Below are 27961 nucleotides of genomic sequence, written 5' to 3'. Positions count from 1 at the left end.
TATTTGATTTTTTTCAAAAAAAGATGAGTCACTTAATGGTGAAGTGAAATTAAAATTATAAAAAGCCGTCTGCCGTTGTTTCGTCACATGAAGCGCTGTCCCAGACAGGCGCCGATGGTAGTCTGCTGTAGTCACGTGATCACCCTCGTCACTAAAAGAGCCAAGTCACGTGATAGAGGTCGGCTTCAAAATGGCGGCGTTCAATCGGAGGTTTCACTTCGGCACAGTTTTAACGTGAAATAGTCTCATTTACACGGGCAAATTTGCTTAAAGCTTGCTGTAATCAGTAACAGATATATTTCTGAGAACATATTTGTCTATTTTTTCCTACAAGTCGAGGTAATTTTATTACAATCACAATTTTAATGATACATAACTGGCATATTTAAAAATCTGTGCATTTCTTTAGGGAAGGGAACTGCAGCTCTCTGGTCGCCCGCAACGTATACCACGACCAAGAGAGCTGCATAAACTGCAGCAAGGTCGGCTGGTAATTAGTTTATAAAAATAGACAAGTGGTGAAGGCTTCAGCGATCCCACACGACAGAGGTTTTGTAGGGGTATTTTGAAGGGGAAACGTTCATAAATACTCATTTATTCGTAATATACGTTATCTGAATATCACACGGACAATAATTATTGAATTCGAGTTTACGTAATTTCAGACATTTCCCCCATCACATCCCTGCAGTTTATTTTCTAAGCGAACACTCCCACATTGGCGAGTAGCATATATGCATGCGTGTAGCATCGTCCGTCCAAACGATGTACAGTATAATCAAAAACAACATAAGGGGCCTTTTGTCACCTGATCTTGTTATGCCAGTTTATATCGTAGCTTTACCCATGATTCAGTTTATTGTGGTGGAGGCAGGGGTTCGAGAAGCAGGGTTTCGAAGGCAGTGAGTCATAACCTGTGATTATACACAATGAGTCAAGGGACGACTTCAGATGTGATTGTGATCGGAGCTGGGATAAGCGGTACGTTAAATATAGTGCTTGTTTCATGAGGGTACCCTTGTATTTCTTTGAACTCGACACAAGGTTAATATTATGTAAAATAAACACGTTAGTTTCAGTGATTTGCGTTCGCGGAACTGCTTTCGTGAGTGGATATACTATGAGTGACCTTATCCTCAAAGGATGTGGTCAATTGAATTGCCAATAACTTGCGTGTCGGACTATACCATTTAGGTGTGGGGAGGTGGCTGCGGGATAGTTAGCATGATGTGGTTGATTGACAGGTCAACTAGTTAGCATAATGTGGTTGAGTGACAGGCCAATTAGTAACATGCTGTCTTAATTTTATCATGGAACTATAAACCCTTATGGTTCCATGGTTTTATTTTACAGGCTGCTTTTAGGTTTAAAAATAAAGATCAGAGATAGGCTGCTTCTAGGTTTAAAAATAAAGATCAGAGATAGGCTGCTTTTAGGTTTAAAAATAAAGATCAGAGATAGGAAATAATACTGTAAAATGATTAATTTTCACTGGGTTTAAATTTCACTGATTTACCATTTTAGGCATATTCAGTGGGTTTTAAATTCACGGTTTCGTCATTTAGATAATGTGTTCTATGCTAAATTTTACATATTCACTGGGTTTTAATTTAGCGCATTTTCCAGTCAGCGAAATAAGCTAAATTAAAACCCAGTGAATAATTACCCCCTTTACAGTAACTGAAGCCTAAAAAAAGCAGTAGTATAGTGGTACACAAACACATATTTAACTTACACAATTTAATTCAGAGGGAAACCGAAGCCCAAGGAAAGCAGTAGTGGTACATAAACACGCATCTGAAAAAAAGTCGAATTCCCAAGACGACAGTAGTGGACGCAGACTTACAAAAAGCCCGCCATTTTATGTTAATTACCAACGACAAAGGATCACGAGACGCGGTCAGTGAAACCTATGAAAAGCAGTAGTGGTACACAAACACACATCTAACTTACACAATGTAGAGGGAAACAATTCGATGGTGTTATTATCTCACCATAAGAGAAAACAAGTCGAATATCTAGGACGACAGTGGTGGTCGCAGACTTACAAAAAGCACGCCATTTTATGTTAATTACCAACGACAAAGGATCACTTGCGGGTCACAGGACGCCGTCACTGACCTCTACCGGATGTCATCAATACGCAACACACAACATAAGAAATGGACATATAAATAAACTCAATGCATATGCATGTATAAAAACCAAGATGTAAGATGAATCAAAAACAACTTTTCTAGTATCTTTGGGTAAATGTACGATTCCTCGATTGTGTCTCACCAAACGTAGTCAGATATGAATGAGCCCGTCATTTTAACGCCATAAGTAGTGTGAAATTAAGTGCGAAGCAGGGCGCGGCGCTGGGCGGCAGCGTCTGACGCGCCGCCTCGATTAGCAAGCATTGTTTGAGGTGTTATATTCTTTGTTGGAGGTGTTGCATTCTTTGTTACATTCATTTTTTTTTCAATCATACCGAAAAGGCAAGTTATTTTCACGGAAAAATTCCGCCAAAGACATTAATAAACAATTGGTTGAAATAGACGAAAGTTTATTTTGCCACAAGTGCAAGCATCATCGCGGAAGGGCCCCAGCTGAAGAAAGATGGGTGTTTGGTATGGTTTTATAAACCATCCATTGGTTATATGCAGAACGCCGTGATGCCGCCACCCTTCTTCCAATAATCCAAGACAAGGTTGTTCCTGGGACCACTATCCATTCGGACCAGTGGGCAGCCTACCAACAGCTAGCGAACGACGACCGTTATTCATATGCCGCCGTTAATCATAGCTGCCATTTCGTCGACCCAGTCACCGGAGTCCATACTCAGGCAGTTGAGAGTTACTGGAATAGAGCCAAGGCAAAGCTGAAGAGAATGAACGGAGTGTCCAAAAGCATGTTTCCTGGGTATTTGGACGAGTTCATGTGGAGGGAGCGGTATGGAAGAACTGACGACGAGGCATTAAAAAATTAAAACCATTTCGATACGGCGTTCTAAATTAAAACCATTTCGATACGGTGTTCTAAATTAAAACCATTTCAATACGGCGTTCTAAATTAAAACCATTTCGATACGGCATTCTAAATTAAAACCATTTCGATACGGCATTCTAAACTAAAACCATTTCGATACGGCATTCCAAACTAAAACCATTTTGGTACGGCATTCTAAATTAAAACCATTTCGGTACGGCATTTAAACAAAACAAACCCAAACAAAACGGCCCTTTTCAGGGCCAAAACATCCTCCAAGAAGGGATATACCGTAAAAAAATGACACATAATCACACACATTATTTGTCTCAATAAACATATTTTTTTTTTAGCAAGCGTTTGCCCTGAAAGAGAGATAAAAGTAAATGATTAGTACTTGAGTAAGTGCGAACAGCAGTGATTAACGCAAGCTAGCTCCTCCCCTTCTTTGAACACTCAACCACCCATTCCCGCAGCCACCTCTCCCACACCTAAATGGTATAGTCCGACACGCAAGTTATTGGCAAATCCTCAATTGTACTACTATATATTGACCTGTCTACCAACCCACGAATGTTGCAACAGTTCGTGTACTTTGTGCGGTACCACTACACACGTACATTTATATATACTTGTGATTTACACTTTGTATATACAATTTAATTGTCGTTGTGTCAGTTGGTGCGCTCCAACTTCTTGACCCCTGTGAAAAAACAACTATCACAGACGTATGTGTATATAAAACAGTAGCACAAGTCGTAAATCGTCCCAACACAGGACATGAATGCGATTGGAGTATACATAATATTCACAGTAACACTGATCACTGCACATTCTACTACATTAGTTCCCTTTAGGATAAGCGTAAAAAAAACAAAAAAACACTGCTAGTAATTCTCGTACAAGTTTGTGTTTTCTACGAGTGCACGATGCGGAAATAGACATGAATTCATAATCATTTATTTCTAAATAACTGATTGCGGACACAGTGGCGGCGGCACGGGGGTCGTCCCCCAAAATCAAGCTGAAACCCTTGCATGTCAGCAAAATTTGTCTCTCAAAATGCAGAAATAGCGTTTCAGAGGGTCTAGATTTAAAAATTGAGCAGACCCCCCCCCCCACACCACCATGCAAAATTTTGTGCCGCCGCCTCTGCGACACAAGTAATATGTCTGTAACAACACATCGATGTAGAGTCGGCGTAACAGTTTTATGACGAATCGAGTGATTTGAACTGTTCAAAAGAACTATGGATTTCAGTATATCTATATGTAAATTACTTGTAACAATATTGTAACAATCGATACGACTGATACGGGATATGTTTATGCCCCTAGCTGACCTAATTTGACCCCCCAAGTCGGCGAGAATTTACACCGTCACGGTAGCTGAATGAACAGTATTCAATGGGATTTGAAAGAAAAAAAAAACTTTTTATGTACTACGCCCGACGACACGACCGACTATCATTGATAATAAGTATGGTCATGCGGCACGGATCTAGAAGCCGTACCTACACACGAATTGGTGACGTCACAAAATACATGACCTTCAATCGGGGTCGTTTCCTCGGTATATACGAATTGGTATATACAAATTACAATAAAGATACTTAAGACATTACACATAAGGTAAAACAAATCATGTGACAATATAATGATAATAACGGTAATAAATCCTAGCTTAACAGTTGAACAGAACGATCATATAGTCAGTCGGGTCACGCCGAGGGTCACGCACTTGTTGCAAAATGGCCGTGTGGTTGAAACTGGGTCATGGCGTGACGGGCGAGGAAGACATCATTAAACACTCTCAAAATCACAATAAAACGGGGAAGTGGTTGCATATTACGGCGTAGCCAACATGGGAAATAAAAAAACGCTCAATACAAACGACATGGGTTCGAATCATACGAGATACACACTCACCAGAACCGAAGCAATCAGAAACTAGCAATCGTTTTGGCTTTTCCGTTCAACTCATCGGAACACTGGAGTAGTTAGAAAAATGAACACCACTTAACGACCAACGTCGTGGCGTGGTACACAAGCGTGCCATCAAATAAAAACAAAATTAGCCTGAAAAGACAGTGGGTTCGAGTACCGCTCAGAGCTACCGTAAATACGTAAATCAAATAAACTGAAATCTCTCAAACCGTAAACAAGTAAGCAAAGAACGTCGCGAAAAAATAATAAACCTCACAAAACTCCACCATAAAAACTGATGGAATAAATAATAAAATAACTTACGTCTTAAACTGGACGACGAGCAATTTGTTCAACAGTTTCTAGTCACAAGAGATAAACAAGACCCAAGTCAAGGTAAGTTTTGTTAAAGTGTCGATGACGTTCCCTATATTACGAAAACAATTCAGGCAACAGACGAATATCTTCTGTGGTGTTGTGGAATTTATACTGTGTCTGCAGAATTGTTGATTGAGGGTTCGAAGCCAGCTGTTAACATTTTGTTAGAAAGTTTCACAATTAAATCAAATATCCAATGATACCAGTATATTTATTTCATTATTTTAACAACTTGCAATGGTGGAAGTTGGTCAAACACGAGTTCTTACACCTAAATAAGTATCAAATATTTATCCACACATTTATTCTCTCAATTTAACAACCTTGTAGAGGTGGAAATTAATTAAACAACAGGTATTTACTCACAAATATAATGGTCAATATTTGTCCATACATTCATTCTGTCAATTTAAGAACTTGTAATTGTGTAAAATAATTAAACGAGAGCTGTCTACACCAAAATAAGTCTAAAATTTTTGTCCGCACATTTATTCTCTCAATTTACCAACTTGTAATGGTGTAAAATAATTAAACGAGAGCTGTCTACACCAAAATAAGTCTAAAATATTTGTCCGCACATTTATTCTCTCAATTTAACAACTTGTAATGGTGTAAAATAATTAAACGAGAGTAGTCTACACCAAAATAAGTATTAAATATTTGTCCACACACTTATTCTCTCAATATAACAACTTGTAATGGTGTAAAATAATTAAACGAGAGCTGTCTACACCAAAATAAGTATTAAATATTTGTCCGCACATTCATTCTCTCAATTTAACAACTTGTAATTGTGGGAATTAATCAAACGAGAGCTGTCTACACCAAAATAAGTCTAAATATTATTTGTCCGCACACTTATTCTCTCAATTTAACAACTTGTAATTGTGGGAATTAATCAAACGAGAGCTGTCTACACCAAAATAAGTATAAAATATTTGTCCACACATTTATTCTTTTAATTTAACAGCCTGTAATTGTGGGAATTAATCAAATGTGAGTTGTTTACACCAAACTAAGTATTAAATATTTGTTGAGAAATTTATTCTCTCAATTTAACAACTTGTAATGGTGTAAAATAATTAAACGAGTTGTCTACACCAAAATTAATCTCAAATATTTGTCCACACATTTATTGTCACAATTTAACCACTTGTTAATAGTGGAAATTACTTAAACGCGACTTGTTTAATCAGTTGACATCAATGCAACTTACCCGCAGACAGTGCACAACAGAGTATCATTATTGAGCAAATATAAACAGGAACGTGTCTTGGCATTAAGTTTAGGGTCGGGTCAGGTATGGGCAACGGAATTATTAACAGGAACGTGTCTTGGCATTAGGGTTAGGGTCGGGTCAGGTATGGGCAACGCAAATGGCAAACACCCAATTGGCAAAATGTACACTAACGGGTTATGCCATGTATATAGTTTACACAAGTAAAAACACAAAATTGCCAATTTTTTGGACAATTGTAACTCAATAATAGAAATATGTTGTATTTCTATATATATACACACTATATACTCTTATCAAATGCAAACAAAACCAGTCAATCCATCGTGGTCTCTGGGTCAGTTCTCTACATAGTGATCAGGAGGAGCCGGGTTCAATTCCCTTGCCTGCCCATCTTTTTCTCGCAAACACTATTTGGCAATAAAGCTAAATATGACAACAAATTATTCAATTTGCATGACTACCCACATAGCTCAGTTGATTTGTACTATGTCAGTAATGTGAGCGATCGCTGGTTCGAATCCAGTATGTTTAGTTAGATTTTTGAATGCTAGTGAAGACAGTGCAAGAGATAGGACTTAAATCCTATCTCTTGTGTGAAGACACTCGTGGTACAGTGGACAAGACAGTGCATAATTAAAAAAAAATTGCATAAAGTGTAGGTACGTCTTCTGGAGTCCTGCCTAAATGAACATACAATACAATCATCCTTAACAGTAATGAACGACAAAAAAATGACACTTTTTAAAAATAAAGCCAGAATGAAAATCAAACATCAAAAACAGAAAATAAAACTTCAAAAAGCAATTTTTCACAAACTTACAATACTAATATTGCTTGAAATAAAACCCACATGCCATCCTCTGTTACCACTTTCAATGGTCAAACACTATTGTATAAACCTATTACGTAACTACTTTTCAAAAATTGAACCCGGACCAGCTGTTTTACAACACAGTATTGTTATCAGCACCACCAACAGCTTGCTTTTCAAACAACTTGTTCATGGTGACTATGGGATAAAACAAACCCCAAATTGCAGGCCATAATCAAAGTATGTTGAAATATAGCCTGACATGTGGGCGTGAGTAGGCCCTCGCCGGCCGAACGGCATCAGATATCACTAACTGGGTTTGGAGCACGCAGTGGGCATAACTCACGTGACCTCGTCAGGCTAGTTCAAATATTGTCACAGAAAATCACTTTGAAGCCTGTTTCACATTTAACATGTCTAAGACCTGTCCAAATTTCCATAAAAATGCGCTGTGTATGTGCGACAATTGTGTTGATAAACATTGATTTTCCCACAATTCAATGCGCTCTTTCTAATGGAATTTCAAGTATGAGGTTTGACCTAGGCTCGACTAATGACTAATTGCACTAATTACCGCCGGTGACTCCTTCGATATTTTCCAATCACGTGAAAACATACCTAATTGAAGCTTGGTGACGTCTCAGTTTGTACTCGTTGATCTGCGCAACAGTCAAAGTCGCCATCTTTGTTTATATGCGACTCTAATATCTCGCGCATGCGTGGCGCGAGACTGTCGCCTTTTAAATTTTACCCCGAACTTCGTGTAGCGTGAACACTACTAATGACAATGTACAATGGTGTTTTTTTGAGTAAATAGTATTATTTATGATGAACATTGATAAGCAGAGCATTCCATTGTTTATATAGGTAGTTAGACTGTCATCCGGTTAGTTCTAGTGGAGAAAGCGTGCCACACTTCGCGTCTTGTTCATTGGCCCCATGCGACGTTGTACATAACGCCAGTAAAATGCTTTATTTGATCACACAGAATTCTAACAAAATATGTTCAAGCAAAATATAGAAACTCTCTCTGCCTACCCCACATTCGCAATACTCAGGATGACTGATTTTCAAAACCAATCTTAATATTCAGCCAATCAAATTGAATGTGTAACATGTTTATCGATGATGATTAGGTGTTTTGAACACATTTTTCAATGTGTTGTAAATGCTGTGTCACCAGTACTGTGAAACCACGTGACTATATACAGTACCCATATTACTGAATATGGATTAAATGATAAGTCTAGAAAGTTCATTGTTATGTCAGAGTGAGTGACATAATTTGGCCCATAACAACTGAGAACATTTACATCTTTGTATTTTTTTAATTCAACTTTGCCGTCTTACAGGTCTGATAGCTGCTCGAATACTTAAGCAATACGGGTTGAAGGTCACAGTGTTAGAAGCAAGAGATCGTGTTGGCGGAAGAACGCTTACTCTGAGGGTAAGTTAGGCTTTATTAAAATATTTCAATCTCAACAAAATGTATAAAAGTAGCCAATTTTTGAGTTCCTCATCTCCAAATAAGGTATAATGCAAACTGCCACAGTGTGTCATCTACGAGTATGGATACGTATTTTATCAATGCACGGTAATTCTGAAATTATTAGTCGCGAAGTGTATATAAATATCAATCTAAGTAAGTGTCTGGCCCGTTTTATCCTATAACGACCCCTGTAGGCAATACTGAAACAATTGTATAAATGTGTTACTATATATTTGTCTTTAGTGTAATACCTATATCCAATTATTCATCTCCTATAGTACACTCGGTATAAAACACGCCATTATTCATATTTATCATTATTCCAGAAATCCAATAAATACATTTAGTCAAACCGAACTGTGCGATGCTAAATAATTTTGATCGGTAAGTAAATCTCCTTGGTGTAATATATTTTTTTTTCAAGGATGAATCTATTGGTTATGTGGATCTTGGTGCAATGTTTGTCGGTGCCACGCAATACAGATTGGCACAATTATTGAAAGAACTGGGAATTGAAACGTATCGCGTTACAGAAGAAGAAAGTGTTATCATTCAGACTGTGGTTGGTATCGTAACATACCTTACTCATTCACTAGCAAACTAAAGTTAAATTCAATTAAATATTATTATTATTATTATTATAAATCTAATTATAAATTCAATTAGATATTATAAATTATGGAAAATTGCGAGGGTCGTCACTTGGTCTAGTTATCGTCACTTGGTGCGTGTGTTACTGAATAAAAGTCGTCACAACATTGATTACACAGACACACACATACTGTCATACATCAACAGAACATCCTTTTATTGTTTCCATCAAAATGTTATCAAATGTCGTGTTCGATATGGGTCCCACGCAACGTAAACAACACGTGTGATATATATTTATTGTTTACGCGAGATTCGAACGCGCTGCGTAGTGACGGTGGTACATTAACAACGCTATTTTGAATACAGCACTCACACATGCAATCAAATGTAGTTAATTATTTGCTTTTCAGGGGAAACGGACAATAAGTAACGACGATATGCCTAATTGGTCCAATCCAATAGCACGCATGGATTCAAACAATCTGTTCCGGACAATTGATAAACTTGCCATGCAGGTAAATATTTATAACCGTTATGCGTTTCAGATGGCAACATTTTTTTGCGTGCACTCACTTATACGGGACTGGGTGGTATTTGTAATTAACATCGAGCCCTTCCCAACTTTTCACGTGTATCGTAGTATCAGTGGTCGATGTCTTTGAGGTCGAACGTGAGGAAAGTCATGGTAGTTTGATATGTTATGTTATACATACATAGAGTACTTACTGTCATATTTTATCAATTCAGGTACCACCCGAAGCACCATGGGATTGCCCCAACGCTGAAGAATGGGACAGTATGACGTGCACGACATGGTTTGATGAAATGTGTTGGACTAAGTAGGTTGCCTTCATTCTCATAATACTGTGATAATCTTTCATAGGTTAGTTACTATACGTGATGCATAGACATTGTTATATAGGAATGCACATGTGAATACATCCGATACAAACTTGATATAGATCATCATTATTTAGGGAAGAAAAAAACCCCGACGTACTGCCCATTTATTGCGTGTTATAAATCACCACTGTATTTGAAGAATCAGAATTAGAAGTTCCTATGACGTCATAGCTTTATTCGTTTCCCTGTCATCAAAGATGACAAGCGGACCTGTATGTCCGTCATCGTTGTTGTTGTTGTCGTCCAGCGCCCCGCATCCACTTTTTCAAATGATTTCTTCATGACAACAGGTAACTTTATTGCTTCTATACTTGGTACATAATTGTGTTCATTGGGTTGACCCCTGTGATATTTTATCATTTTGTGACGATATATTCATTTTTTTTATTTGTAATGATTATTTTGTTAATCTTCGTTCTAAATGTTATTTTCGCCTTCTTCTTGAAAAACTTTTACTCCGATTGGTTTAATATTTGTTATATACCTATGTACCTTGGATAGACATCTAGAATTATTTGTAATGATTATTTTCATTAAAAACAATGTCATTTTCGACTTCTTCTTGAAAACTCATACCCCAATTGGTTTTATACATGGTGTAGTTTGTTTCCCCACTATGATGGATATGTAACTGTGTATAACCTTATTATTGTCAGACTAGTATTATTAATAGTCTGAGCCTTATTATTGCAAGATTCTGCGCTGCTGAAACATCGGAGTAATTTTGACTGTCTGTTCGCTTGTATTATAACGCGTATTGAAACTGCTATTCAGAAGTAAATTAATTTTAACAAATGCCCCTAAATTAAATACCGTACATTTGTTGAAATCGCTCATTTGCTTCTCATTCAATATTGCGTTGCGTGGGACTCATTATTGTTTAAATACCAGATCAAGGAGGGGATTTACGACGTAGTTGAGCTTATTATTTAAGTAAATCCCATAGCTGAGCCCTATTATCGCACAATAATAGACAGTCTGGGGTCCTTTATTTTAATTAATTATTATTATCCTGGGCTATCGAAAAATTGATCAAACTTGCAGTGGTGGATTCGGATTGAAGAAATCGACACTGTGCTGAGTGTGCCGTACTTAGACACTTGTTTAGAACGTTCACACGCTCATAGGTAATTACCTATATTAACGAAAATAAGCAGTATTTACGTGAAAAAATTGTGGAGGATTTGTTGTTTAAACGATCCGTATAAATGTGATAAAACAAAGAACATATGTGAGTCACACACATTCATGTTTGTATTTTCGTGTTTTGACCTCCCTAACATATCGTCTGATAACACAGGGCAGCACGTGGTATCGATCGACCAATGAGAACCCGGTGTTTCAATAATGGTGCTCGGCATTATAATACTGATTATTTTTTTCCTGTGTTGCATTCTAGGGTAACAAGAGCGTACGCAGATATTTTTGTGAGAATCAATTTTGCCGTCGAGTCACGTGATTTATCATTTCTGTATTTCCTCTGGTATATTCGTTGCGCTGGAGGTAATAATTATGTTTTATGCTGTTTATCACTCAGACATATTTAACGAATGCGTCACTTGTGTTTTCATGAATTGAAAATTAACTCTCTTTTGTTTCGCTGCAGGAGTTTTGCAAGTACATCTTGTGGAAGGAGGCGCACAGGTATTGAAGACTCATATGATGTGATGAATGTTTTATTCATGACTGCGTTAGTTGATTTTAAGGCACCAAAATCTGCTTGATTCAAATAAATTATAACCACATATTGCAAAATATGTTTACATTTGAAAACATTTCAGTATTGTGTTCAGTAATTTAGAGAGCTGGTACATTTGTTTGAATCATTATTCCATTCCGCGAATTATAGTCTATGAACATGAAACCTACTAATGTAAATGCTTACATACATCCGTATTTGATTTTTTATTATTTATTCCTTTTTCTCATTGATAACTATATATTTCTTCTGCTTTCAGGAACAGAAAATAGTTGGCGGAGCACAGCAGATAAGCGAGAAATTAGCGAAAATCATTGGAATTGGTAAGACAAATTTATATGAATCATGATAATAGAAATGAATTATTACCATTTAATACGTGATGGTATATATAACCTTATGCTACACCCTGCACAACACAAACTGATCTTGATGCGTGTCTCGACTTTTGTCTCGCCATTAAACCACCGTGTCCTAATCCTTGAGTAAGTAGTCTGGGTTTCTTTCCCATTCCGTCACTTGCGGCGCACTACGCTTCGATTTCTTAAACGCCCCCAGCGTTAAAAACTAGGCAGGGTACCAGACCGCAGTTTATTGCCATTGATCACATAGAGTCGCTGTAACATAAAGATAGGACTTGTCTTAAACATCTGTGTATAATAAATGTTCGAATTAGAAAACGCCTTTCACTATTGTCGCGGGGGTCATATTATTTGTTTCTATGTCAAAAATATGCCGAATCTTGATGTCGAACTACCGATGGCTCGGCAGCATCATATATATTCCGAAATACCTGCCTAGCGTGGATAATATATAACACAAATGTGAAAATATCAACTGATTCCCAGCGAATCCACTCTGACGTCACACTAACACCAATTCCCAAATGTGAGATGAAAGAAGACGCGTTATTGATTGTGCAATATAAAACACTTGATCTACTTTGACATAATATTTGGCACTGTTGACGCCATGGCGGAAAAACAAACAAACAAATACAATTGTCATGGTTCCCGCACTCTCAACGACATCTCAACGGTCATTTGGGAATAAGATCGTCTACTTTTTTATTGGCCAATTATATGAACCAGTCAATGTTTAAGATATTATAAGTGATATTCTACCCATTTTGTACTCCTGGCTATTGTGGACAAACTAGTGATGTAAACTATTGACTTTGTCTCATTGTTGCCTTTAACTACCTGTCTATACCTATTACTTCTCCCACAGAAAATGTAGTGCTGTCAAGAGCTGTAGTAAAACTAGAACAAGGCAATAACGAAGTAATTGTTACAACGTCAGATTGGGGCGTTTACAAGGTATGGCATACAACGTATCAATAATCTGTGTTTCATATATACAAAAATGTACTTGTTTATTACAATTTTGTGGGCATTTGATGAATGATGAATCAATGTAAATGACATGCACTATGGCCATTATCTTCTCCACATCTACTATAATTGACTGTCAACGACTGTTTCAGGGCTCCTACGTAGTATGTGCTTTACCGCAGAATCTATTGAATCGCGTGGAATTTGCTCCGCCTCTTCCGTCTGTACGAATACAGGTGCGTAACTTGTTTGATGTATAAACCCTGTGTCAGTTGTCGACGCAACCGTTCCGCGGTACATGGCAGTGTTTCTTAAGAATCAACCTATTAATATAGAGTCGTTTTGTCGCCAGCTTTGCCAGAAGCCACCAATAAGAACGTGTATAACGGCGGTGAATCAATCTCGATCCTTAAACATTAAATTCTCACAGAAAAAGTGACTATATGCGAGATAACATATGAATAAGTGAGAAAGCGAATGTGCGGGCACCGGTGTTGTCAATTTCTCTTTTAATTTGTCCAGTATCGTTCATAACAATACGTCTGGAACGTATGTGCACTCTGTGCGCTCGGGAAACCATGCAAAGCTTTTGAAGAATGTGTAATAATAACGGACACTGGACATTCCGCCCTCCTAATTGTACTAAAATGAATGAATTACTGTTAATGAACGCTTCATTTATTGAACATTTACTCCAAACTCGATATAAACCAACAAATTGATGTAAAAATTCAAACTCGAACGTCGCGCCAACTAAGCGTGTGCATCGCTGCTGAATTATTTGAGGCAATTGTATCCCTTGCAGATGCTACAGCGGATTCCCATGGGTTGCTGTATAAAAACATTCATGTACTATGAAAAAAGATTCTGGATAGAAAAAGGTAAGAATGCTGATACGAAATCTCATTTTAGCGAATTTGTCAATAACCAAATATGTGCTCATTGTTTCCATCAATATTTTATCAAATGTTGTGTCCTATAATAATCTCACGAAGAAAGATATTGTAATTATATACTACCAGTAATCAAAGAACTACGTTTCGTTCAGAATCCATGATAATAATAAGATGCCCGTTAAACAAAATACTAATAATATCGGATTGTGACATTTTCCTCCAAGAAAGCTTTTTTTAACGCACATTTCTTTATTTAACGCATTGATTCAAGGATTATGTGGAAGTGTTCTCTCAGATGGCCCATTACTATCAATGGATGACACGAAACCAGATGGATCGCACCCTGCGCTCATGAGGTATACACATAACACGATTCACTGGGACTATGAGAACAATGACCATGACACATTTATAGTGAGATTCTTTTGAAAATGACCCTTTCCGTTTAATATAAACAGTACAATTTGATTTTTATGGCAATTTTCATGTAGTTCATGTTTAAGCAGACAAATGCTTTTGTTGATCCTAGCTTCTTAAACGGTGACTGGGGACGCAAACTTTGTGGCGAAACTAAAGAAAAACGGTAAGTACATTAAATACTCCCCCTGCTTTACCTGTAGTGATAATTGATGTTTACATTTCAATTTTAATACGGTAACCCGGGTAGTTTATTTCAGTGATTTTCTAAGTTTACAATTTATTAAAACCTATGATTTCTGTGGCAAAAAATCCACTGTATGTCAACACTCACACTTGCAATTTGCACATAAAAAGTCAGAAGAGACAACAGTGACATTCACTGTTTAACATATGAGTAATTTGTTTTACCATGGAAACCAATAGCAAATGAATCAATAATTTTCATGAATGTCTGATACATTTTTTGTGCAAAACGTATTTCGGTGATCATACATTTTCTGGATCTTTGTTTGCTAAACAAGAACATATTCAATAACTTTAAGGTAGAGATGCAGGTTGGAAGACTATATTTCTAATTGGCTCTGATTACTGTAATTACATGAGTAAAATATCACTTTTACCCATCAAGTTATATATCATTTGGAAGAGTTTTATTTAAACTTTTGAGTTTTATGGTTTACAATAATTTACTATGATACCATATTAAGTGGTGTGGATTTTGGGTTAAAATCATGCATTTTAGGCGAAAGTGCATTTAAAACTATTTACCTTTGAATGAATACCTTGATTTTAATTTAAGAACACTTATTTAAAACTTCTGTTAACTAGGAACATAATGGCTTATTTGTTAGTGTTTCCATTGAAAAGTTTATACACAGTGCTCTTTGAAACATTCACATTTTATAAATCGTTCACAGTTGAGAGCCGCTAATTGGCAGCTCTATTGTTTCTGTTCCAATGAAGACAGTGAAACCATACGAAGCCATTTACTTAGGATAGACCTGAATAATGACCCCTGAAAATTTCATTGAAAACAAATGAACCGTCTAGAAGTTAAATAGTTTTAAAGTTGAAATTTTGAGTAAAAATTGAAACTGAGATAATCGTCATTTTGTAAAAATAAGTTTTAAAACGAATCATTCGCTTCATATGTGTAACAGAAACTCCTAGAAATACACCATACACCGTAATTTGCCGATGTTAAATCGTAAGGTAAAAAAATAAAATAAAAAATATTTACAATTCGAGGGAAACAGACGAAAAATCGTCCGCAAAGTCTCAGCCTTGCGTGAAAACTGTCATGGCGTCGTGTTATCAATTCCACTGAGGGCGGGATACAATGAATTACGTAAAGCCGATGAGATATTCATACAGTTATATAAACATAGCGATCGCCATTGGGTGGGTTGAGTCTAAATTTACCTTCCCTCAAACCTTTAAAAAAATACTTTGTATGACGCAGTTTCCGTGGATCGTGCGAAGTTAGACGAGCAGGTTGAAATGGGCCCTAATATTTTACTACACAACGGCTATTCGCAGTTTTTACTACTCAATCACCCAAACGCCGGTGAAACAAATTCGAAATGAAGTCACATTGGAAGGGGAACTATTGTAAATCGATGCACGTTTCATTCAACTACAGACGAGACAGGTCGATGCAAATTAAACGAACTCTGACCTCTGGAAATACCTCATTCATAGAGTTCCTTAGTACCAGAGGCCGCCGATCACGACCATACAACGTAGTTTGCGACATCGCTACCTGTGCATTCTAGCTGACAAGGGGGTTTCCGATTAAGGTAATCAAGATGGCATCGCAGAGTGCATGATTTTTCCGCGGTGTTTAAAACAGCATCTTATTGCCGATTTTTCGATAATTTCCAGGTTATTTTTTTATTTTTAATTAACCAAGCATTATATGTTTGTGTATTTTGAAAAGTTAGTTATCGATGACAGCAACAGCAGTGTTGTTTGCCAATTGCATCGCAATTCTATCAGCACGATAATCATAACAGGGAAACGAAAAATGTTTACTTCAGTGTTAAAATGCCGTTGGTGTAAACATGTGTGGAAACATTTTTTAGTTTCGCCCACAATGCGAAAAACTTGAAATATATACACCAAGAAAACAAAAGAAATTGTGGCCTTCAAGTTGTTTTGCGCGAAAATTAAATCGCCCTATCGACGCTACCTCCTACATGAAAATAAATAAAAAATCAATTTATTTAAGGGTGAAAAAGTTTATTTATCAGTTACAAGTGTATGTTTTGTTTCATTCCGCTTGCATGCTGGAAGCGTCTACGTCTTGTCTGTTTTTGTAGTTTGCTAGTTGATCGCGCTTGAGGTAAGTAAACAGAGAGCCAGGACAGGAAGTCGCACACCGCTGCTCCGTAACTGGGGCCAGCAATCATTTGCATATAACATCAACAGTGACTTGTCAATCAAAGAGCAACGCAAACAAACTTTCGGGACTTTCAATCACATACGCGTGCCTCGGTTTCCTATATTTTAAAATTGATTTTTGAGTATGTTCCAACAATGACAATGCTCCTAAATGTTAACACTATATAGCCAAGACTGTCTGGGTAAGAAAAAGCAAAAAACAAAAAAAATCACTCTGAGTGCCCACGAACTTGCATCTCTATCTTAAGTGTATAGAAAATCAGAGTAACGGTAAAATCAGTTTTTCTTTACTCGAAATTGCCGTATGTTTTATTTTCCACATGCAAAAATACAATTAGATTATATAGTCATGAAGATTTGGTTATGACCTATCACAATATGCATACCATCCACTATTTCAATTACACATGCATTGAACCAATATCGTCATGATCTCGTTTCAGGAAGGCAGTATTGTGCCAGGAATACGCCAAATCACTGAATTCAACAGAAGCATTGAATGTGAGTAGATTTGTATTGTTGTCTTATACTTTACGACCTATTGGGGCAATGTAAACAAGTATATTGCTATATTGCGATGATTAAACCTACTTGTCCTAGATTTCTGAAACAGGCAATTGTTCGCCGTTACATATATGCTCACGCCATACTTTCTGACATTCTCAATAGTATATCAGTCCCAGGACGTGCGTTGTTGCAGTGATCAACAATCGTACCAAGTAGACAGTGACATCGCTAATATTTCAGAAAAAAGTTATGTTTTTACATTTTGTTTTCCAACTAGCCTATCAACTATGTGGAGTTTGATTGGACAGGAGAGCAATACTCCGGCGGGTGCTACGTGTGCGCATACCCACCAGGCGTTCTCACGCGATATGCAAAGTAAGTAAGGCTTCGAAATTTAGTAACTATGCCCGTATAGGGAATTTGAGTCACGGTTTAATGTTCACACCGATATGCATGATGAGTTCATATCCTTCTACTAATTGTTATACCTGTCACATTGATATACCAATCAAAACTTGTCATCGTAGTATGTACATTAAATGCCACTTTCCTTGTATGATTTGTGTCTTTCATGATATATCCACAACTACGACGAGTAGTAAATTCTGGGAATTACATGTCATATACATTCCAAACGGAATTTACCCCGACAATTAGTACTAAGTAGTACTAAGAAGGAGAAACAACCTTTGGCATACACACACTGTCCTTTGATTTAACAGTAATATTGAGACATTCTTGAGCATATGTAACACAAGACTGCCACATTTTTAATTTACATATGTCATGAGAACAGTATGACATCGTTCCAAAACATTTACTACTCACATTTGCGTATAGAGTGATTAAAAGTTCTACGGTTTTATATCATGTTCTACATAAATAAAGACACAACATAATTAACACAGGACTATCAACCCAATGAATACATTTTAACATCTCATGTAACCCCTGAAATGTAGACTGTTTGCTTGGCAGATTTTGAGTTAGATGGAACACAATGTATGTACGTAGAATTTTCTGGAACATGTAGTTCCAGCTATGCCCTTGACCGGTAGTCTCAACACTTTTTCTAGGTCGGACTTTGTATCTCAGAACTATATCCACTATATACAGGTACTGTCTGGCACATGCACTGGTCAGGAATCATGGGAATTTGAAAAGGCATGACTGTATTGCTGAAAACAAAAGACTAATAATAAAACATCCTCACTGCAAGATAATACTTGTTTAATCCGATGATCTAGTTCAAATTCATCTACTCAATCCAAGAGTCCAATTCGCTAATTCAGTGCTAACACACATGTCATATTTGCATATATAATTTATATATTGTTTTCAATCGCCCGTTCTTCTTATATATAGGGAACTACGCAACCCAATTGGTCGAGTTTACTTCGCTGGAACGGAGACCGCGTCGTCATGGACAGGGTATATGGATGGTGCTATACAAGCTGGTGATCGAGCTGCTAAAGAGGTTATATCATGTTTGCATTTGTCTACATTGTGGTGCTTTTAATATAGTGATCCTTAATAAAAAGAGAGATTTTTATCCGAAAGTGTTTTGAAAGTGAATTTTGCATATTTTCAGGTTTTATTTGCTATGGGCGTTATCAATGAGAACGAACTAACTGATAAACACGAGAACGCAGAGAGCAAGGTAAGTAGAGAAATCTTTTATTTCACAGAAATCCACACACTGTATTTTATTGTGCAATACAGAAGCTTCATTTTTATTAGCTGATGGTTTTCTGTGTCAAATATCCGAAAATAAAAACCTACAAAAATATACCGGAAATGAATAAATTACCACCACAAACACAAAATGACCGGTGAACCCACAGTTAAAACTTACTGTAAAATGACTAATTTTCACTGGGTTTAAATTTCACTGATTTACCATTTCAGGCATATTCAGTGGGTTTTAAATTCACGGTTTTGTCATTTAGATAATGTGTTCTATGCTCAATTTTACATATTCACTGGGTCTTAATTTAGCGCATTTTCCACTCAGCGAAATAAGCTAAATTAAAACCCAGTGAATAATTAACCCCTTTACAGTATACAGTATAATATAAAATGAGAATCAACGTTTTTCTTTTTTTCAGTTGGACAAGGGATCTGAATTCTTAGAAGTGAGTTCTGGAATGGATCGATATTTACCATCCGTACCAGTGTTTTTGAAATCAATACTGGCAGTAAGTGTCATCGGAGTAGCGGTTTTTAAATACCGTGATACGTTACACAAAGGCTTTCATCTTACATCCCAGAGATTAATACAGTTGCTTGATGCAAGACGATAAAGTATTAATGCAATGTAGAAACTCTTTTGAAGCAATGACTGTGCTGTCACCAGTCTGTAGAACGTCAGCGTGGCGATATAGGCTCATGCTTCTTATACTTTTACAAAGGTACTATTAACTTGATATGTTAGCATCCATGCTTAAATTCTAATATTCTTCTGTAATTAGCGTGAATGTTTCTAGCAGGCGGGAGACAACGTTTACCACGGGTATATTATAACAGGATCTACATCGGTTGAATGATGATTTTCTGTCAATAATCTACTTATAAACTTACAAAAACGTTGAAGTATCACACAGAATCTGAATTATTGAATAACTGTCCTGATGATATATAATAATATAATTTCATAGGTTTAATGTGTTACACTCGTGCTGCAAATGGCAATTATGTGTTACGATATAGTGACACATAATTAAATATAAGAAGCCTTGCATTTGGTAAATTATATTAACAAGTTTAACATGCTTTTGAAGAATCATTGTGAAAATATTATTTACACAAATATTATTCAGATGATTAGTTTTAAAAGAGTTGTATTGTCGTTTCTGAATACACGCATGGTTTGCAAAATACAATTATGGTTTAACAGCAATTATTCAATGAAACATCCACGCGAAAACAAGGACAGTGCCCGATTCGTATGGTTCGCTAAAGCTGGCCATCCATGGTTATCAATGATGAGGCAACGGCAGAATAAATAAACCTTGGCTGGTGAAGATGAAACAAAAGCAGAAACAGTAAACAGTAAAAGGCATTTTATTACCTATCCCGTACCATCAAAGATGGAAGGGAAAGGTATATTAAGGGAAACATTTCTGTCTGTCGCTGTCGTTAATAATTGTTATTGTGTGCAAGTAACTTTACTAATTCTATTCCAAACGTTATCAAACTTGGTCACCTTATTAATCAGTATAAAATCTTCCCTGAGTATGAACGACAGATGTCCTGTATGGAAATGTCATGCAAAAAATGAGAAAATCTGATAAAATATTTTGACTGTTGTTGACTTCACTGATCACTGGTGATACACATTCAAAGGCCACTGATCTCAGTGGAAATATGCATTGTTGTATGTGTTCAATGAAGCAAATCGTTTGTTTTGTAATCCCTCAGCTCCTGAGAGCGAGGTTATTTGTAGTTATGTTGGCGATCGCCACTGTGTCTGCGGAAGTACTATGGGAGATTGCATGATGGGAGTGAAAAGTCTTTTGATCAGTAAAATAATTTTAGAAAAGTGAAAACTAAAGTGACTGTGAAATAAAGGTTGGTTTTAAATATTAAATATCATGAAATTTGGATGTAATAATGAAAGGAAATTGAACTGGTATGAAAGGGCAGTAAATATAGCCAGAATGCAAGGTCAGAATCCGGGGTCAAAATACGTCACAATACATCCATCAAGACGGTTGCAAAGTGTCATGATGACTATGGATGAAGTAACTTCGTTTGCAGTTTTTTTGAATGGCCGGGGAGAAAAATTCATGCAAATTCTGTGCTTCAGTAACAGTATTTGCTACTTTTTTGTGCAATGGAAATTAATACAAGAAATGCTGCCAAAAGACATGTCCTCCTAGTAAACAAAACAACCAGGGGACGTTTATCTTGATAAATTGAGAAAACGAAAATCCCTTGGGACAGTCGTTGTGAAACAATAGACATGCTTCGCCAGTGTATCAAGGTTATTTTGATTATTTAAAGATGGAAACTGCTGCTTTATGGAAGAGCAAAGTTCAATGTCATTGGCACAGTAATGACGTTTTTAGAGGGGTGACTCGCTAGAAGTATTCGCCGTTTATACAACACTTACTTGTTACTATCAAGAAGGTTTAATGTCTTGTTTGTATTTGCACAATGTGAATGAGGGGTTTATTCGATGTTCTCATGGAATTGTTAAATCTTGGTATCATTCTCAACTGTCACCAAACTGTACGTTTTGACGACTCGTATGCACTTCTGGGACTTGTAATAATTTTCCGGAAACTGTACAGCAAATCACATATTTTCCTTATTAATTGTTCATAGTTTTTCTAAATTTCAGTTTTTATTGTTCATAATTATTTACAGTAATAACATATTTTTCCGATTGTGTATATGACAGCTTTGCCCACACACAATAAGACAGGATGATATGTACGGATATGTGTGAGTATGTTTCATGGATTAATAGGCCACTCCTTTGCTTCAATTCCAACTACATCTCTGGAAATATCACTTGCTGTCTTTCATCAATATTTTGGTATCCCACAATGTGTCGATTGCGTATCTGGAAATTCTAACTACGATTTCGCAAAATTTGACCAGCCTTGCTTCTACCAGTCATTTAAGTCAACTCCCATATTGTCCTTCACAGTGAAGGTTAATTAAGATGTATTGTAAATTACACAGAGATAACATTACAATACATTTCCCTTCACATTCCCATGTATTACATAACAATCTTTAAGCTGAGGCAGTTATGGTTCTACAACCATCACTAGTTCTCTTGTAATATCCTTGGTAATGTATCTCCCAAATCCCATGGGAATACTAGACTGGGTTTCAAAAACAACTCATGGAGAGAGTTTTTGCGCAGTCTGATACACATTTGCAAACCTGCCAATAAAACATGATGTCAGATAATCAATATAAGCACTCCTATGAATTGGGTGTGGAACTTTTGATCAAGATCTGAAGCTAATGGAAAATCTGTTTATCAAATCAAAAACAATACATAAAAACACCGGTACATAAAAAGCAAAACTTTGCATCCACATTTTGAAAACAATATGTATTCTGTATTTGACAAACAGTTCATTCGATAAATGAAAATTCACAGGAATTTGTTTCAGCTATTAAACAGAATGATAGAGCTTTTATAATACTAATTTAAAAACGCACTTCGAAAACAAAGATTGGAGTGTTTGAAGATGTAGATTCTCAGGAGGCAACAGTACTGTTGACTTCTTTCTCAACTGGACACCAACTAACTATTGAAGTTGATTTGCATACAAAGCAGCGCTTACAACATGATAGCTATTCATAGAGGGCGTTGTTTTACGTTTCAAATAATACAGTAGTCACACAATGAATATAATAAGGCACTTCATATTTGTCTCAGTGAATCACCTGTACAAAATACTTTAACAAAAGCCAACTATGATTTTCTGTTATCTTGCATGTTTTATGAATCTATTCATGTCTAAATGCAGCACTTTTTTCTGAGATGAGGCATTTATTTTTATACTAAAATATCTGAATTACTTTGAATAAATCTGGAAATTATGTATCTCCGCTCGTACTCTGTATAACAGTTCTAGGATTCAAGAAGAAATGTTTCAATTCATTACAATACAGTACGTCAATTGCGTGTTTTGTGTTTCTTTGTGCCTGTAACTTGTATTACTGTTCGGACCATGGAATACTATTTATATATGTCCAGGAAAATATCCTGGATTTGAATTGGGCATCTCCATTTAGTAGAGTACATCATCTACGTTAGGATAAATCTCCAGACCGCTGGCTTTTCATTTATCTTGGTTATTAATCTTATTACTACCATTTATTTAAACGTTTACAGTGCGGATTGATATTTCTGTACCTGGTTAGAAAACATCAATATGCGTGAAATTCGGTCCGAGTCGCAACTCTTTCGAACTAAAACCGCCACTAGAATCGCGACCAGAGCGGGTAATTCTTGAATGAGTTTAGATTTGTGCCCTAAACATCCTCGTGTTTGGCAGCTAGTTGTGCTAATGTGGACGTTTTATACAGACAAAACAGACAATTTACTACCCTCATGGTTAAGGTATACGGGCACGCGCCGCTGTTGTTCGGAAATTTGTAGAAAAATTATGTTGGCCCAGTTTTGGACTGGCTGTAGAGCACTTCAACCCAAAGTGAGTACCACCCCAAGCAGAGCAACGAATGTTATTTCTCTGGCACCGCAATGTACTGACTGGTAACTGGCTCAAACCAATTCGGAGTACTCTGTGTGCGCGATATTTGTGTCTAAATATGATCGACCTGGGCGGGGCGGGGCGGGGCGTGATATGGAAAATCATAGCATGGCTCGAATCCCATTTTGTAAATAGGCGTCGAAGGTAATTCACAGGGAAACAGTTCATTGTACGGGAAGGGTGAGTAATAGACAAACTATTTTGTGTCATAATTATGACGCACTACTAAGGCTTACGAAAAAATAGTGTTTTCCTTGATTTGCGCCCTCGACGTGCCACTTATTTCAGAGAGGTATATAATTGTAACTGTTTACACAATCTTTTTCACGGATAACTCAATTTTCAACTGTCCATAACATATTAAATTCGGTTTACTGAATGTATACTACATAAATAACATACCTTTATGTGTTAGTACACATTTATGCATACTAATTATTTAATTCACATATGCTCCCAGGTAAATGTGAAACGGAACACCATCCGACATAGTGACGACAGAAATTGTATTATTAGATAGATCCTGCTATTTCTGTGGTTTGTTGAATATTTTTTTATCACTTTCTGCTGGTACACATAACAACATAAAGCGATAATTTAGTCACGACACAAACAGCCCGCCATATCACGAGCTTCCATACCACAGGTTCACCTTTACAGCAGTTGTATTAGTTAATGATTTAATAACATTACATTACATACAATATCTGACACCACAATTTGAATGGATGTTTTTGTGATATTACAATTTCCGAGTGCTATTGAGGCAGAGAAAACCCCCTTTCTTGTGGTTAGATTAACTCAAAATGATTTATCCAGTTTCCTTCACACTTATTAACCAGTTTGGAATCACGATTTTAGTAAGTTTTCTTTGCCTTTGCGAATTTCTCAATATATACGTTAAATTGCACTTAAAACGTTCTTCTTCCTTTTGTTACAATAACTGAAACAATTGTTATCTGATCATTTTGCCATTCATAAACGATATGCTAGTATAATCGCGAACATTTCCAAATATCTCCAAATAACTATAGGTTTAAAGACAATATTTACACGCTCGATCCGGGGTTAAACTGAGAAATGACCATCAACAATAACGAAATGTGGATTGTCCAGACCCTGGTTGGCATGTTTATTCTGACATCATTAAACGTTCATTGATCATATGCATACAGCTCTATTTTCTAAATCACAGTACCTCTAACAAAACACGCTCATACTTTGTGGGGCTACATGGCGTTGTCACGATATAGTCTCCCATCAATTTACTCATCTGAGCTTGAGACGGCGCCCACACTAAATCTTCAAATAACCTCGAATAATTTCAGACAGAATTACAGACAGAACAAATTTCAATTCTATCTTGACGCATAATAAGATTTGAAAGAAAAACAAACATTGTTTAACTTAGTCGCGATCTACTTAGTTATTTGGCTTTACATCCCTTAACCAGACATCCATGATAAATTTGTTACCATGCTGCAAGATAAACATAGCATGACAGTCGTCGACCTTACTAAGATGGTCCAACTGCACTCTAAATTCATCCATTCTTTGGTGGAAACCATCACAGACTACAGAGGACTTGCAAAGACTATGACCATCGCCACGACCAGTTTCATAATCAGCATGGTACCAATACACTATTTCGCACAATTACTGCTCGTAATAGAGCCGAGCCTATCATATGGCCTATCTAGGACAGTTGATCTATACATCAGCACTCTTCTTACTGACCCTTTTCTCTGGTATCACTTAGATAATCTTCCCAATGGTCATAAATTTCGTACAGTATTTTCATCTCTCACCAACAACACAATTTTAAAATTTTGCTTGATCTTTAACCACTTGGAGTGATGGTAAGTACATCTTTCCAATATAGTTCTGTCAGGCACTGTACTGCTGTCTCCCAATGGCTTAGTTATTGGGCGGCTATTTATTGTATTTTCTACCTCTCACAGACCCCAATGACTCAATGACCTTCTGATAGTCTTGAACTCTTAATTCATAAAGTTTTCAAGAACACATCAAGCGCATTTTGCCTAATATTGGAGTCCATACTACAGCCCTTTCTAGTCGATACCAGCTTCTGTAATGCACAACTAACTTGTTAAATGAAACCACAGCATCATATACTTAAAAACAGTGTACCACAGAACTTTACTTCCAGATATTTTTTTCTTGTCCACACCACAAGAATTAATGGCAATTAAATCATATCCTATTCCAAGGAAAAACACCAATCGACTGAATTCTGGTACACACGTCAGCCCGGTTTCTAATTTCAGAACCTCGTTGTATAACTGCTATTTGGTTGGATAAAATGCTTGAAATGTCGCTGTCAATCCAAAAGAAGGACTCATTGGTTGGTATATTCAATCCTCTTTTCACCACCTTGTCAAATTCATTCGCAGAATGGAAATTTGACATGGCACCATGAACACATTTGCTTGCATTCTAATGAGTAATGTAACTGAGCATCCTTTACAATACCAAATCAATGGGCTTCAAATATCCACGAACCTTGAACATTTATTCTAACTTGGACAGATCACACAACAACTTTTCCCATTGTTTCACTGAAATTTCATCATCCACGTCTATTTTATCCTTACTTTGGAGTTTCATTCTGGGTGGCAGCAGTGCAGTGAACTGCAATGCCTAATGAATAACCCACTTTTTACATGTATCAATCAGTTCGTGAGATACAACTTCCTCTTCTAACACTCTTGTTGATAACACTTTCAACAAGACATAAACACTTATGGTAACTGCTTGGATTATAACATTTGCCCACTACAAGAACCTTTGATAGTTCTGGTCTTCCTTATGGATGTTCACCTGAGTAAACATGGCATCGATGCTATGTGTTCTTGTCTGAACCATGTCAGCACTGCAAGCAGTGAGTTGGCCCTGCATCAACTCCTTATTTAGGGAGTCTCTCAATATTCTGAAGCACAATTTAATTTTTCTGCTTCTGAGGTTTATAGACACCATGATTTTAGAAGATACCATTTCTTAACAACCTTGCAATTCAGTTTTGATTCAGCATAGCTTTTGTTAGTAAGACCTTCAAAAAAGGTAGTATATTTATCATGATTTTTACTGTCTGGCGTCATGACACTATCATTCCACAATGGTAACAGTACTTGGTAGTTATCAGTGACATACTGTATTTCATCATTCATAAGTTTCTGAAACCGTTCATCCTAAATCTTGAGTGCTCAGAGTAATTCAGTCACTGAATTCATCGATCACATTTCTATTCTATTAACAGTTGCTGACCTTTAATTTTCATCTTTTCAGCTTAATTACCCTATACTCCCCATACTATGATTTCCGTTTCTTGGCAACTTCACTTCAAACCATGTTACGCACAAAATTCCTGACTCATTACTTTGGCCTCCGCATCGACAAACTTGGTCTTGGAACTAAAATGGTCTGATTTGTAGTATGTAGCAAGGTTTTGTATGCCAACGTTCTCTCATTCCCAGTGCCAGTTTGTATATTAGAATCTGCAAATTCTTGTGGTGATTCAACAAATGCAATTCATCCTTCACGGTGTTATGATAACAAGTTCAAACTCTTTGAAACTGATTTTGTCTTCAGGCTTTACCTGTGGCCATTCCTTTGCTTGCTTGATTTAATCTCAAGTCATCACATAGGGGTTTCAACATTACTCCTCAAACAGTTGTTTCGCCCTTTTATACACTTCTTCTAGAATCATCTTCAGAATTGATTTTAATACCATGTTTAAATGCATGCATGCGAGCTTTGTATTTCAATGGCTCACCATTAAACATCAATATGTTCTGCACTGGCAGAGCACGTTTAATATGCTCAATCAAAATGTTCACTGCCGAAATTATGGCCGCTGCAGTTACTTGCAGTGAATCAAACAAGAATTGTGCCCATTTTGCACTCATTTGTGTGTGTGTATGCACCATTAGGAATTTTCTCGACCTTTTGGCTTGAATTGGTGATGTGTCTACCATCGTAAGCAGCCTGACAAAAACGAAAAACGGCTTTTGACTGACCATCTTTGGCTCTGAACGATAGTTGCGTGTATTAGCATTAAAGGCACATTGTGACTGTGCAGAGGATGGAAATAATGCTTGATGATTTATTTTGCTAGAAGCACTGTCTCTAT

At 36.7% G+C, this 27961-nt stretch overlaps 1 protein-coding gene across 1 annotated transcript; it reads left to right on the top strand.

The window, feature by feature from the left end:
- The first annotated feature begins 863 nt into the window (after positions 1 to 863).
- On the top strand, positions 864 to 21158 carry LOC100368936 (amine oxidase [flavin-containing] B-like). Its single transcript, XM_078009355.2, has 18 exons — positions 864 to 981; positions 8677 to 8771; positions 9238 to 9375; positions 9818 to 9922; positions 10155 to 10246; positions 11710 to 11813; positions 11917 to 11954; positions 12269 to 12332; positions 13240 to 13328; positions 13496 to 13579; positions 14149 to 14224; positions 14511 to 14595; positions 14769 to 14822; positions 17506 to 17563; positions 17847 to 17944; positions 18935 to 19046; positions 19161 to 19229; positions 19678 to 21158. Exons 1-18 carry the CDS (start codon positions 930 to 932, stop codon positions 19870 to 19872), a joined length of 1608 nt encoding a protein of 535 aa, XP_077865481.1. The 5' UTR covers positions 864 to 929; the 3' UTR covers positions 19873 to 21158.
- Positions 21159 to 27961: the final 6803 nt, after the last annotated feature.

The sequence above is a fragment of the Saccoglossus kowalevskii genome, chromosome 1 (genome assembly GCF_978046115.1).
Source record: "Saccoglossus kowalevskii chromosome 1, keSacKowa6.1, whole genome shotgun sequence".
In the NCBI taxonomy this organism is placed as follows: domain Eukaryota; kingdom Metazoa; phylum Hemichordata; class Enteropneusta; family Harrimaniidae; genus Saccoglossus; species Saccoglossus kowalevskii.
This window is presented reverse-complemented; position numbering and strand designations above follow the sequence as displayed.

Excerpts from the sequence above, each read along its gene's own strand:
- LOC100368936 (XM_078009355.2), top strand. The coding sequence starts at position 930 with ATGAGTCAAGGGACGACTTCAGATGTGATTGTGATCGGAGCTGGGATA. Across the intron at positions 14,596-14,768 it reads TCGCACCCTGCGCTCATGAG|CTTCTTAAACGGTGACTGGG; the intron begins GTATACACATAA and ends TGTTGATCCTAG. Across the intron at positions 17,564-17,846 it reads ATTCAACAGAAGCATTGAAT|CCTATCAACTATGTGGAGTT; the intron begins GTGAGTAGATTT and ends TTTTCCAACTAG.